Consider the following 15,770-nt stretch of genomic DNA (forward strand, 5'->3'; position numbering starts at 1 on the left):
CCCGACCCTTCCCTAGCAGCCCAGTGCATGCACATGAATGCTTTCCTGCCCAGCGGGAGCACCCATAGTGGTGCTGCAGCCCCACAAGTGGGTACACACCTTAGCACAACTGTAAGAAGACATGGCAGCAGCCCTGAGCCTGTGCACAAATGCTTTCCCAGCCAGGGGGAGTTCCCAACATACCCATAACTTCCAGCAGATGGGGTAGGATCAGAAACAGAGCTCCTTCTTGCCCCCATTGGCAGCAGGTAGAATCTGAGACCAGATACTACCACAAATGTTCTAGCAAAGTATTAGTTCATCAAACACCATGAGAAACTACATTAACAATTCAGAGCAGAAGGAAAATGACAAGTCTCCAGAAACCAACCCTGAAGTCACAGAAATTTACAATCTAACTGACAGAGAATTCAAAATAGCTGTCAATGAGTTACAAGAAAACTCAGAGGGGCTGGCCCAGTGGCATAGTGGTTAAGTTCGCATGTTCCATGTCGGTGGCCCGGGGTTCACCAGTTCAGATCCCAGGTGCAGACATACACACTACTTGTCAAGCTATGCTATGGCAGGCATCCCACATATAAAGTAGAGGGAGATGGGCATGGATGTTAGTTCAGGGCCAGTCTTCCTCAGCAAAAAGAGTAGGATTGGCAGCAGATGTTAGCTCAGGGCTAATCTTCCTCAAAAAAAAAAGAAAGAAAAAAGAAAACTCAGAAAGACAGTTCAATAAGCTCAGGAATAAAATTAACAAGAAGGAGGAATACTTCACCCAAAAGATTGAAACTATTAAAAAAAAAAAGCAGAAATTATGGATATGAAGAACACAATTAATGAGATAAAAAATAATCTAGAATCCTTTAAAAATAGAGCTGACATTATGAAATTAGTGATTTAGAGGACAGAAATATAGAAATCCTTCAGGTGGAGGAGGAAAGAGAACTAAGATTTTTTTTTCAAATGAAGGAATTCTTTGAGAAATATCCAACTCAATTAGAAAAAGCAAAATAAGGATTATAGATATTCCAGAGGGAGAAGAGATGGAGAAAGGAGCAGAGAGCTTGTTCAAAGAAATAATAGCTGGGAACTTCCAAAACCTAGGGAAGGAACCAGACTGAAAAATACATGAAGCCAATAGAACTCCTAATTACATCAATGCAAAAAGACCTTCTCCAAGGCATATAATAGTAAAACTGGCAAAAGTAAATGACAAAGAAAAAATATTAAGAGCAGTGAGACAACAAAATAACCTATAAAGGAACCCCTATCAGGCCTCAGTGAATTTCTCAGCAGAAACTTTACAGGCTAGCAGAGAATGGAATGATATATTCAAAACATTGAAAAACGAAAACTTTAAGCCAAGAATACTCTATCTCTCAGATACAATGGAGAAATAAGAGCTTTCCCAAATAAGCAAAAGCTGAGACAGTTCATCACCTCTAGACCTCCCCTACAAGAAATGATCAAGAATGCTCTCATACCTGAAACAAAAGGCAAAGGTCTACCAAGCTTTGAGCAAGAAGATAAATAGACAGACAAAATCAGAAAATCGGAAAACTGCAACTCTCTTTCAGAAAAGGGTTTCAAATAATTAAATATAACCTCAAAGATAAAGGGAAGGAAAACATCAAAAGTACCTATAAACACTTCAACTTAATTACAAACTCACAACACCAAACAGAATAATTGTTGACAACAATAATTCATAAGGGGAAGAGGTGAGGGATGAAACTTGCTTAGGCTAATGGAGATAAGAGGTTATCAGAAAACGGACTATCTCTTCTACAAGATTTTTGATATAAACTTAACAGCAGCCACTAAGCAAAAAATCAGAACAGAGCCACAATTCATAAACAAAAGAAAATTGAGAAAACCACCAATTAAAATGGCAGTCAGAAATATAAGGAAAGAGAAACAATGACAATATAGAACAACCAGAAAACAAGAGATAAAATGGCAGTATTAAGCCCTCATATATCAATAATCACTCTAAATGTAAACAGATTGAATTCTCCAATCAAAAGACACAGAGTATCTAGATGGATTAAAAAACAACACCCAAAAATCAGCAATTCCAGAAGTTCCATGCACCCCTATCTTCATTGTAGCATTATTCACAATAGCCAAGTCATGGAACCAACCTAAGTGCCCAGCAACTGATGACTGGATAAAGAAGTTGTGGTATATACATACAATGGAATACTACTCAGCCATAAAAAAGGACAAAGTCGTCCCATTCACAACAACATGGATAGACCTTGAGGGTATTATGTTGAGTGAAATAAGCCAGACAGAGAAAGACGAACTCTGTATGACTCCACTCATAGGTGGTAGTTAACATATGGACAAAGAGAACTGATCGGTGGTTGCAAGGGGAAAGGGGGGTCGGGAGAGGGCACTAGGGGTGAAGTGGTGTACCTACAACACGACTAATAATAACGTACAACTGTAATTTCACAAGGATGTTAACTTTTATAACCTTAATAATAAAAAAAGACATTAAAAAATAAAAATAATTTTAAAAATTAAAAAAAATGAAAAAAAAACAACACCCAACAATATGCTGCCTCTAGGAAACACATCTCAGCTCTTAAGACAAACATAGGGTCAGAGTTAAGGGATGGAAGATGATACTCTAAGCAAATGGCAAACAAAAGAAAGGAGATGCTGCCATACTTATATCAGACAAAGCAAACTTCAAGATAAAAAAGACAATGAGAGACAAAGAGGGGCAGTATATAATGATAAAAGGGACTTTCCACCAAGGGGACATAACACTTATAAATATAAATGCACCTAACACAGGAGCACCAAAGTATGTAAGGCAACTAAAAACAGATCTAAAGGGGGAAATTAACAGCAATACAATAATAGTAGGGGACCTAATACCCCACTTACATCAATGGATAGACCATCCAGGCAGAGAGTCAACAAGGAAATAGTAGATTTAAGTGAAACACTTGATTACATGGACTTAATAGATATACAGAGAGCATTCTCTCCAAAAAGAGCAGAATATACATTCTTCTCAAGTGCACATGGAACATTTTCAAAGATAGACCATATGTTGGGAAACAAACCAAGCCTCAACAAATGTAAGATTGAAGTCACATCAAGCGTCTTTCCTGACCACAATGTTATGAAACTAGAAATCACCTACAAGAAAAAAGCTGGGAAAGTCACAAATATGTGGAGACTAAAGAACATGCTACTGACCAACCACTGGATCAATGAAGAAATCAAAGGAAAAATTTAAAAAATACCTGGAGACAAATGAAAATGAAAATACAACATACCAACTCTTATGGGATGCAGCAAAAGCAGTTATAAGAGGGAAATTAATAACAATACAGGCCCCCCCCCCAACAAACAAGAAAAACCTCAAGTAAGTAATCTTAAACTACACCTAACAGAAGTAGAAAAAGCAGAACAAACAAAGCCCAAAGTCAGCAGGAGGAGGGAAATAATAAAAATTAGAGCAGAAATAAATGAAGTAGAGATAAAAAAAAAAAAAACAACAAAAAACAGTAGAAAGGATCAATGAAACTAAGAGCTGGTTCTTTGAGAAGATAAACAAAACTGACAAACCCTTAGCCAGACTCACAATGAAAAAAGGAGAGAAGGCTCAAATAAATAAAATTAGAAATGAAACAGGAGAAATTACAACAGATACTGAGGAAATACAAAGAATTATAGGAGAAATACTATGAAAAACTATATTCCCACAAATTGGATAACCTAGAAGAAAAGGATAAATTCTCAGACTCATACAACCTCCCAAAACTGAATCAAGAAGAAAGAGAAAATCTGAACAGACCACTCACAAGTAAAGAGATCAAAACAGTAATCAAAAACCTCCCAAATAATAAAAGTCCAGGACCAGATGGCTTTCTGGAGAATTCTATAAACATTCAAACTTTTAATACCTATCCTTCTCAAACTATTCCAAAATATTGAAGAAGAAAGAACACTTCCTAACTCAGTTAATGAGGCCAACATTATCCTGATACCAAAACCAGATAAGGACAACACAAAGAAGGAAAACTACAGGCCAATATCACCGATAAACACAGATGCAAAACTCCTCAACAAAATATTGGCAAACCAAATATAGCAATACATTAAAAAGATCATGCACCATGATCACGTGGGATTTATACTAGGAAAGTAGGGATGGTTCAACATCTACAAATCAATCAATGTGATACACCACATTAACAAAATGAGGAATAATAACCACATAATCATCTCAATAGATCAAGATCCAACATCCATTAATGATAGAAACTCTCAAGAAAATGGGTATAGAAGGAAAGTATCTCTACACAATGAAGGGCATCTACTACAAGCCCACAGCCAATATAATACCTAACAGTGAAAAACTAAAAGCCATCCCTCTGAAAACAGGAACAAGACAAGGGTGTCCACTCTCACCACTCCTATTCAACATACTACTGGAGGCTTTGGTCAGAGCAATCAGGCAACAAAAGGAAATAAAAGGAACTCAGATTGGAAAGGAAGAAATGAAACTCTCACTGTCTGCAGATGACCTAATGCTATATTTAGAAAACCCTAGGGGCTGGCCCCGTGGCCAAGTGGTTAAGTTTGCGCACTCCGCTGCAGGCTGCCCAGTGTTTCGTTGGTTCGAATCCTGGGCACGGACATGGCACTGCTCATCAAACCATGCTGAGGCAGCGTCCCACATGCCACAACTAGAAGGACCCACAACAAAGAATACACAACTATGTACCGGGGGGCTTTGGGGAGAAAAAGGAAAAAAATAAAATCTTTAAAAAAAAAAAAACAAAAACCCTAAAGAATCCATCAGAAAACTAGTAGAAATAATCAACAATACAGCAAAGTTGCAGGGTAGAAAATCAACTTACAAAAATCAGCTCCAGGGGCCGGCCCCATGGCTGAGTGGTTAAGTTCGCACGTTCTGCTGCAGGCGGCCCAGTGTTTCGTCAGTTCGAATCCTGGGCGTGGACATGGCACTGCTCATCGAGCCACACTGAGGCGGCGTCCCACATGCCACAACTAGAAGGACCCACAACTACGAATATACAACTATGTACTGGGGGGCTTTGGGGAAAAAAAGGAAAAAAATAAAACCTTCCCAAAAAATCAGCTCCATTGCTATATACTAATAACGAAGTAGCAGAAGAGAAATTAAGAATACAATCCCATTTACAATTGCAACAAAAAGAATAAAATACCTAGAGATAAATTTAGCCAAAGAGGTGAAAGACCTGTATACTGAAAACTATAAGACATTATTGGAAGAAATTGAAGAAGACATAAAGAAATGGAAAGATATTCCATGTTCATGGGTTGGAAGAATAAACATAGTCAAAATGGCCATACTACCTAAAGCGATCTACAGATTCAATGCAATCCCAATCAAAATCCCAATGACATTCTTCACAGAAATAGAACAAAGAATCCTAAAATTTATACAGAACAACAAAAGGCCTCAAATAGCCAAAGAAATCTTGAGAACAAAGAACAAAGCTGGAGGCATCACAATCCCTAACTTCAAAATATACTACAAAGCTATAGTAATCAAAACAGCATGGTACTGGTACAAAAACAGACAGAGATCAATGGAACAGAATTGAAAGCCCAGAAGTAAAACCACACACCTATGAACAGCTAATAATCAACAAAGGAGCCAAGAACAGAGAGCAGAGAAAGGAAAGTCTCTTCAATAAATAGTGTTTGAAAAACTGGACAGCCACATGCAAAAGGATGAAAATAGACAATTACCTTGCACCATGCAAAAAAATTAACTCAAAATGGATTAAAACTTGAATCTAAGACCCAAAACCATAAAACTCCTAGAAGAAAACATAGGCAGTACACTCTTTGACATCAGTCATAGCAGTATCTTTTCAAATACTATGTCTACTCAGGCAAGGGAAACAAAAGAAAAAATAAACAAATGGGATTATATCAGACTAAAAACTTCTGCAGGACAAGGGAAACCATGAACAAAATGAAAAGAGGACCCACCAACTGGGAGAAAATATTTGCAAATCATATGTCAGACAAGGGGTTAATATCCAAAATACATGAAGAACTCATACAACTCAACAACAACAGAAAACAAACAACCCAATAAAAAATGGGCAGAGAATATGAACAAATGAAATACAGATGGTCAAAAGGCACATGAAAAGATGTTCAACATCACTAATTAATAGGAAAATGCAAATCAAAACTACAATGAGATACCACCTTACACCTGTTGGAATGGTTATAATTATCAAGACAAAAAATAACAAACATTGGAGAGGCTGTGAAGAAAAGGGAACCCTCATACACTGCTGGTGGGAATGCTAACTGATACAGCCACTACGGAAAACAGTATGGAGATTTCTCAAAAAATTTAAAAGAGAAATACAATATGATCCACCTATCCTACTACTGGGTATTTGTCCAAAGAACTTGATATCAACAATTCAAAGAGATTTATGTACCTCTATGTTCACTGCAGCATTATTCACAATAGCCAAGACCTGGAAGCAACCCAAATGCCCTTCTGCAGACGAATGGATAAAGAAGATGTGGTGTATATATATATATATATATACACACACACACACACAACAGAATACTACTTAGTCATAAAAAAAAGACAAAATTGTCCCATCTGCAACAACATGGATTGACCTTGAGGGTATGACGTCAAGTGAAATAAGCCAGACAGAGAAAGACAAATACTGCATAATTTCACTCATATGTGAAAGATAAACAAACACAAGGAGAAAGAGAACAGATTAGTGGTTACCAGAGGGGAAGGGGGTTGAGGGGTTGGCAAAAGGAGTAAAGTGGTACATACATATGGAGATGGATAAAAATCAGACTACAGGTGGTGAGCACGATGGACTCTATACAGAAACTGATAAATAATAATGTAGGCCTGAAACTACACAATGTTATAAACCATTATGACCACAATAAAATAACTGAAAAAAAATGCAGAATGACAAAACCAATTAGATGTGGAGGGGGGTGGAGAAATGAATGCTAATGTAAAAATTGTCTTTAAAAAGTAATCATATCACAATTGGCATTGTAAGAGATCCTTAGTTATAACCACTCCATTTTTGTCCTTACTATGATTCCAAGAAATGTGTTAATTTTAGAGACATAATCAGTTGAACTTAAATTGCTTTGTTAATGTAGCCCACAAATAAATGAGCAGGAAATGGTTAAACAGTAAAACATTAGGCAGCATTGTTCAGATTTTAAGTGGACACTACCACAAGCTATTACATTATTTGTGGTTAGTTGTTCATAAAATTGTATTTTTAAGTATATAGTTTTCATTCTATAGTGTAGGATGAGATCTTCATCTTTCTATTGTCATTACAAGATCCTAAATTTAAATGCTTATATATGCACATGGACTTAATTGACTCTAAGAGATAATTACCATTAACATGCTAATATATAAAAGGATAAGACAGATCATTATTAGAAGAGAAAACATAAAGAACTAATAAATGTGAAAACATTCATCTTTACTCTTAATGAAGAATAAGATTAAAGTCAAAAATGAAATAACTTGCAAGTTGGACCCCTTTATATACAATTGGTAGGAGTATACAGTAGTTTAACTTTTTAAAAACCATTTGACAATATGTATGAAGAGTCTTAAGAATGAATATACCCTTTGGCTTAACAATGATGCTACTAGCAATCTAATTTAATAAAATACCTGGAGGTGTAAAAAAAAAAATCTTAAAATAAATGAAAATGGAAACACAGCATACCAAAAATTACGGGATGCAAGCAGTTCTAAGAGAAAAGTTTACAGTGATAAACACCTACATAAAGAAAAAAGAAAGATCTCAAGTAAACAGCCTAGCCTTATACCTCAAGAAAACAGAAGAAGAATAAACTAAACTCAAAGTTAGCAGAAGGAAGAAAATAACAAAGATCATAGGAGAAATAAATGAAATAGAAACCATAAAAACAATAGAAAAGGTCAACAAAACTAAGGGTTGATTATTTGAAAATATAAACATAACTGGCACATTTAGGTAGACTATAAAAAAAGAGAGAAGGGGCCAGCCTCATGGCCTAGTGGTTAAGTTCAGCACACTCCACTTCAGCAGTCTGGGTTCAATTCCCAGGCACAGACCTACATCACTTGTCGGCAGCCATGCTGTGGTGGCATCCTGCATACAAATTAGAGGAAGATTAGTACAGATACTAGCTCAGGGCGAATCTTCCTCAAGCAAAATGAGGAAGATTGACAACAAATGTTAGCTCAGGACAAATCCTCCTCAGCAAAAAAAAAGAGAGAGAGAGAAGAGTCAAATAGATAAAATCAGAAATGAAAGAAGAGACATTACAACAAATACCACAGAAACACAAAGGATCAAAAGAGACCACTATGCGCAATTATATGCCAACAAATTGGATAACTTAGAAGAAACAGATAAATTCCTAGAAACATACAACCTGCCAAGACTGAATTATGAAAAAACAGAAAATCTGAATAGAACAATAACAAATAAGGAGAGTAAATCAGTAATGAAAACTCTCTCAACAATAAAAGCCAAGGACCAGATGGCTTTAGAGGTGAATTCTATAAAACATTCAAAAAAGAATTAATACCATCCTTCTCAAAATCTTCCCAAAAAATTGAGGAGGAAAGAACAGTTCCTAACTCATTTTAACAAGGCCAGCATTACCAACTGTTACCAAAGCCAGAGAAGGGTACTACAAGAAAAGAAAATTACAGGCCAATATCCCTGATAAACATATATACAAAAATCCTAAAGAAAATACTAGTGAACAGAATTCAACAGCACATTAAAAAGATGATATGACATGATCAAGTGAGATTTATCCCTGGGATGCAAGGATAGTTCAACATATGCAAATCAACAAATGTGATACACCACATTAACAACATAAAGGATAAAAATCATATAATCATCTCAACAGATACAGGAAAAGCATTTGACAAAATTTAACATCCTTTAATGATAAAAACTTTCAACAAACTGGGCAGGAAAGGAATGTACCTCAACATAATAAAGACCATATATGACAAGCCCACAGCTAATATTATACTCAATAGTGAAAAGCTGAAAGCTTTTCCTATAAGATCAAGAACAAGACAAGGATACTCACTATCACCACCTCCATTCAACATAATACTGGAAGTCCTAGCCAGAACAATCAAGAAATAAAAAGAAATAAAAGCATCATATTGGAAAGGAAAAATTGTCTCTATTTGCATAGGACGTTATTTTATATAGAGAAAATCCTAAAGACTCCACTAAATAACTGTTAGAACTAATAAACGAATTCAGTAAAATTGAAGGATACAAAATTAACATACAATAATCAGTAGCATTTCTATACACAAACAATGAATTATCTGAAAAAGAAAGAAAGAAAACAACCCCACTTACAATAGCATCAAAAGCCATAAAATACTTAGGAATAAATTTTACCAAGGAGGTGAAAGATCTCTACACTAAAAACTACAAAACATTGATGAAAGAAATCACCAATGGAAAGGTATCCCGTGTTCACGGATTGGAATAATTAATATTGTTAAAATGTCCATTTTACTCAAAGTCATCTATAGATTCAATGGAATCCCTATCAAGATTCCAACAACATTTTTTACAGAAGTAGGGAAAAAATCCTAAAATTTACATAAAACCAAAAAAGACCCTAAGAAGTCAAAGCAATTCTGAGAAAGAAGAACAAAGCGGGAGGCATCACACTTCCTGATTTCAAGCTATATTATAAAGGTATAGTAATCAAAACAGTATAGTAAGGGCAGAAAAACAGACAATACATCAATGGAACAGAATCAAGAGTCCAGAAATAAACTCATGAATACAGTCAACCAATATCTGACAAGGGAGAAAAGAATACACACTGGAGAAGAGAGAGTCTCTTCAATAAATGGTCCTGGGAAAACCAGATATTCACATGTAAAAGAATGAAGCCAAACCCCTATCTTACACCACTCTCAAAAATTAACTTGAAATGGACCAAACACTGAAATGTAAGACAGGAAGCCATAAAACTCATAGAAGAAAAGGGGAAAAATCTCCTTGACATGGGTCTTGGCAATGATTTTTTGGATATGACACCAAAAGCACAAGCAACAAAATCAAAAATAAACAAGAGGGACTATATCAAACTAAAAAAGCTTCTGCACAGCAAAAATAAGAAAAGAAAGAAATCAACAAAACGAAAAGATAATCTATAGAATGGGAAAAAATATTTGCAAACAATGTATTCAATAAGTTGTTAATATCAAAAAAACATATAAATAACTCAATAGCAAAATCCAATCCAATTAAAAAATGTGGGGCTGGCCCAGTGGCGCTCTGCTTTGGCAGCCCAGGGTTCGCAGGTTCAGATCCCAGGTGAAGACCTATGCACCATTCATCAAGCCATGCTGTGGTGGCATCCTACATATAAAACAGAGGAAGACTGCCACAGATGTTAGCTCAGCGACAATCTTCATCAAGCAAAAAGAGGAAGATTGGCAACAAATGTTAGCTCAGGGCCAATCTTCCTCACCAAAAAAAAAAAAAAAAAAAAAAAACCAAGGGCAAAGGACTTGAATACACATTTTTCCAAAGATGATATACAAATGGCCAACAGGCATATGAAAAGGTGCTCAACATCACTAATCATTAGGAAAATGCAAATCAAAACCACAATGAGATATGAGCTCACGTCTGTTAGAATGGTTATCACCAAAAAGACAAGAGATAACAAACACTGGCAAGGATGTAGAGAAAAGGGAACCCTTCTTCATTGTTGGTAGGACTGTAAATTGGTACAGCCGCTAAAGAAAAGAGTATGGAGGTTCCTCAAAACATTAAAGCAGGACTAACATATGATCCAGCAATTCTACTTCTGGGAATGTATCCAAAGGAAACAAAAATACTATACCAAAGAGATATCTGCACCCCCATGTTCATAGAAGCATTATTTACAATAGCCAAGACATGGAAACAACCTCAGTGTCCATTGATGGATGAATGGATAAAGTTGTAGTATATATATATAAATGGAACATTATTCAGCCATGAAAAAGAAGGAAATCCTGCCATTTGAGACAACAAGACAGACCTTGAGAGCAATATGCTGAGTGAAATAAGTCAGACAGAGAAAGGCAAATATTGTATGATCTCACTTACATGTGGAGTCTAAAAACAAAGGAAAAAACTAAACTCATAGAAAAAGAGATCAGATTTGTGGTTATAAGAGGTGTAGGGTTTGAGGAAGGTGAATTGGATGAAGGTGCTCAAAAGATACAAACTTCCAGTTATAAGATCAGTATTAGGGATGTAATATAAAACATGATGACTACAGTTAACATTGCTGTATGGTACATATGAAAGTTATTAAGAGAGTAAATTCTTAGAGCTCTCATCACAAGGAGAAAAAACATTTTTTTCTTTTTCTTTTCTTTGGTATCTATATGGGATGACAGATGTTAACTACACTTATTGGGGCAATCATTTCACAATTAAAAAAAAGTTGTGGTGTGTGTGTATATATATATATATATATATATATATATATATATATATATATAATGGAATATTCTTCAGCTATGAAAAAGAAGGAAATCCTGCTCTTTGTGACAACATGAATGGACCCTGAGAGCATTATGCTAAGTGAAATAAGTCAGACAGAGAAAGACAAATACTACATAACCTTACTTATATGTGGAATCTAAAAAGCAAACAAACTCACAAGATCAGATTTGTGGTTACCAGAAGTGGAGGGTGGGGGGATGGGGAATTGGATGAAGGTAGTCAGAAAGTACAAACTCCCAGTTATAAGATTTACAAGATAAATAAGCAGTAGAGATGTAATGTACAACATGATGACCATAGTTAACACTGGTGTATGTATATCTGAAAGTTGTTAAGAGAGTAAATCCTAAGAGTTCTCATCAAAAGGAAAAAAAACCTTTTTTTCTGTATCTATATGAGATGATGGATGTTAACTAAACTTAATGTGGTGATCATTTCACAATTTATGTAAGTTAAATCATTATGCTGTACACGTTAAACTTATACAGTGCTGTACGTCAATTATATCTCAATAAAACTGGAAAAACTGAAAAACAAATTAAGAGTAATTAAAGACCAGGAGTTCTCTTCTACTGAAACAGTAGGATAAAGGTAAGTATGTATATTAACTATTGCAGGTAAAGAAAAAGCCATTTAGTCATTCCTTTGACAAACGTTTATTGAAAGAAAATTTTCAAGTACTGTGCTCAGATAAACAGAAAACAAAGATAAATAAGATGTAATCCTAGCCCTTGAAGAACTTGAAATATAAGGAGGTCACAGAGTAACATAATTATTTTAATGTCAGAACAAAGTGCTATGGGAATACTATATACAATAAGTTCATCTTTGCAAGGTGAAAGATGTGTGAGATTTTCCATAAAAGGAAGAAAGGAATTAAATGCAAGAAACAAAGTGAACAAATGCAGAAAGGCTTGAAATTGAAAGTGCACATTATCTAGGTTGTTGCAGAGTAATGAAGAGAACAGGATTTGGACTCATGCAAAATAGACTTAGGTTTAATTTCTAAGCCATTTTACATTTTCACTCTGTGATCTTAACCTAACCTCTGTAAAAATGAAGATAATAAGTATTTTTATCATATTGTTGTAAAGATTAAGTTAGATGGGAGTAGGGTACTAAGCACAGTGCCTGTTGTATAGGAAGCAAAAAAGGATAAACAGTATTTGTCATTTTAAAGTGTGAGTCAATTCACTTTACAAATTTCAAAACACCATAGAAATATAAAGCATTTTTTTCTGAAACATGATGAACAGCTAAAAAAACACATCTAAATATATAAGCATTTTATAATATATGAGATAATATTTCTCAAATACTTATAGTGTATCTAAAAGCACGCCTACTCTTAAAGTGTACATATATATGTGTTTAATATTTAAACAAGGGAATATGCTAAATACTTTTGTGGGGAAAAAAAGCTAATCCCTAGTTGCCCAAATTTATCATATTATTTTCTAATATGACACACTTATAAAAATGTGAAGTTGCACCTAACCTTACAATTACTTTATCTATAATGTCACAAAACTTACTTTTTCTTCTCTTTCTATTTCAAGTTGTTTCTTGACAGATGAAAGTTCATTTTTGAGATTGGATAGTTCAATCTCCTAAAGAAAAAGAAACATGAAGTCTATAAGTGCATCCATATATTTCTCATGACAATGAAAATGCAAAGTAGGATTACAAATAAACTTAGTTTTATAGAGAAACAAATTCACTCATAAAATATATACACTTTAAAAGCCCACTAATATGAAAGCTGCTAGTGGAACATAACTAAAGATTTCATTTAGATAAACTTTTCATAATTTTCTCTAAAGAAATATTTAATACTATTGTATCTCTCCTCTTCATCCTCTCCTAATCTCAGAGCTCCAAACTTATCTTAACTGTAGTTTATTGCTTTTCATTTTAGAAAGAGTTCATACCACCATTTCAAAAACTATATTGGAAAACCACTTAACTATAAGTTCTATAAGTTCCCTTTCAGATCTAAGATTCTTTGATTCTATAGCTCAAACATTATGGTTTTATTTAATATTATTCTTTACCACCAGCCATACTGACATGAAAATTGGCTTTTACTGCTATTTGTTCTTTATCTCACCAAAGATGCTTTCATTGATGACTGTTCTTGTTCCTTGCTTTTATAAAGTCCTAACTCTGAGTCTCTTTCTTCAACGATTTTATCATATTGGTGCTACATTAAACAGAGAAAACATTTAGGTAGATTAGACCCCAAATAGATTATCTCTTAATAAGGCCAATATCTTTATGATTTAATATTTTCAGAAAATGATGCTTATGAATTCAGTAATATATATATTTGAACATATATTTTTAATTTTTCAATTATATGTTTAATCAAACATAAACAATGAAACATAGATAACAGTCTTGAAAATAATCTAACACAAGAGCAAGAAATAATTCTTTTTAATTAGAATCACTGAATTTCACAATTTAAAAAATAGGCTAGAAACACCAGAACCTCTTAGAAAAGCGGCTGATTCCAGATCTTGGGCAAGAAACACAAGATGAGTCTTGAACATTTTGTCATCACAGAAAGGAAGAAAGCTATCAGAGACTATTAGGGTCAAGTCAAAGGACTTGCCAGCCACTTTAAAGAGGCTCCCACTGGCCAAAGATGAGACAATTTGAGTATAAACAAGGATGAAAACTGAACTACACTGAGACATACCAAATATGTTTAAATCTATGAGTTCAAATGTCACTTAAAATATTTTTTCAAATCCTCACTGGCTACCTCATAATAATGTTATATCCCAGCAACAAATTTTAAAGATGAATAGGTAGGTATAACCCACCTACTCTTCAAATCTTGAAGAGAATAAGGCTTAATTCCCTAACAAAATGATTATTTTAAAACAACAATAAAAAAATAGGGCACACCTGCAAACACAACAAAAATTAAGCCTTTCATCTATTTATTCCATTGACAAAAATTCGTTTAGGCTAGTATGTGTTAGCCACATGTAGAGGATACAAATATTAATGAGATAAATGTCCTGGGTACGTACTTGAATAAATATAAGGTGGAAAGTACTGTAAGAGGCAACTAGGTAAAATTCAGAAAAAGTGATTACTTCCATCCATCATAGATGATGAGAAGAGATTTCCTCAAGGAAGTGACACCCAAGCTCAGCTTTGTTTGGTTAAGATCAAACTTTGAGAAACGGAAGATCAAGGGTATTCCAACTATAACTAGTCATTGTTGCATAGACAATAATTCTCTCTGACAAATCAGAGTGCTACCTTGATTTCACCATTTTTATGTTTAAATAAAGCTCTGATTAATAATTTTCATTACACATTAGAAAAGAAAAAAATTACCTTATGCTTTTCCATAAGTGCTACCATTTCAGCTATTTTATGTTGACATCGTAAATCAATTTCTTTCTGTAATTTTACTGCTTCATCAGCTATTACTTTTGCTTTCTCAACCTTTCAAATAAATGAAAAGCGTTTCTTAAAATTAATGCACAAAAAAAAATTTAACCTAAATGTGAAGACCACATAAAACACAGAAATCAAACATGAGAAAATTAGAAAAGCAAGTAGAAAACGCATTAGTGTTTTGGTTTATTTCAGGATGTTTTGATCTATCAAGTGAGAATGACAGTATAACACCGTAATGATCATTTAATCTTTTCAAAATAATTATACACTACTCAATACTCAAATACTTAGAATAACAAGGATATTTTTATCTTCTTAAGAAACTAATTAATTGTCCCTAATATAAATTTATTAGATCAAAATCATAATTTAAACATTAAGAATTATTAGTTTTCTCTTAAAATACTAATAAACAAATATAGAGTTTTAGCATAACAAATTCTCAAACATATTTAGTTTTTCCTACCTCTCCCAAAAGATTTTCTTCTGATATCTTTTTGTCCTCAATTTCTTTTTGATAGCTGTCAGTCATTTCTCTAAATTTTTGTTTGGCACCTTCTAGTTCTAGCTCTAATTTACTGACCTTTAAGTAAAGAAAATAGCATGAACATTAGTAAATGCTGAGGATTATTTTAAAATATTCTGTATTCATTTTGTGGTTTTATGAACATTAAAAGACTACCTATTCATGTAAATTATGGTTGGGTCATTTTCCTTACATTTTTCATATGATGTGATGTGCTTTATTTTTCACAA

At 34.1% G+C, this 15,770-nt stretch overlaps 1 protein-coding gene across 7 annotated transcripts in view; it reads right to left on the bottom strand.

Moving 5' to 3' along the window:
- The window catches only part of SYCP1 (synaptonemal complex protein 1), a 129,725-nt gene that overhangs the window by 30,422 nt on the left and 83,533 nt on the right, over positions 1–15,770 (bottom strand). For all 7 annotated transcript variants that reach the window (XM_023641375.2, XM_070267185.1, XM_023641376.2 and 4 more), the window contains 4 exons: positions 15,481–15,597; positions 14,949–15,059; positions 13,702–13,794; positions 13,127–13,201 (listed from right to left, as the gene is read on the bottom strand). In XM_023641375.2, coding sequence (XP_023497143.2) covers positions 13,127–13,201; positions 13,702–13,794; positions 14,949–15,059; positions 15,481–15,597 — 396 coding nt within the window. The remainder of the gene's footprint in view (positions 1–13,126; positions 13,202–13,701; positions 13,795–14,948; positions 15,060–15,480; positions 15,598–15,770) is intronic.

This window comes from Equus caballus, chromosome 5 (genome assembly GCF_041296265.1).
Source record: "Equus caballus isolate H_3958 breed thoroughbred chromosome 5, TB-T2T, whole genome shotgun sequence".
In the NCBI taxonomy this organism is placed as follows: domain Eukaryota; kingdom Metazoa; phylum Chordata; class Mammalia; order Perissodactyla; family Equidae; genus Equus; species Equus caballus.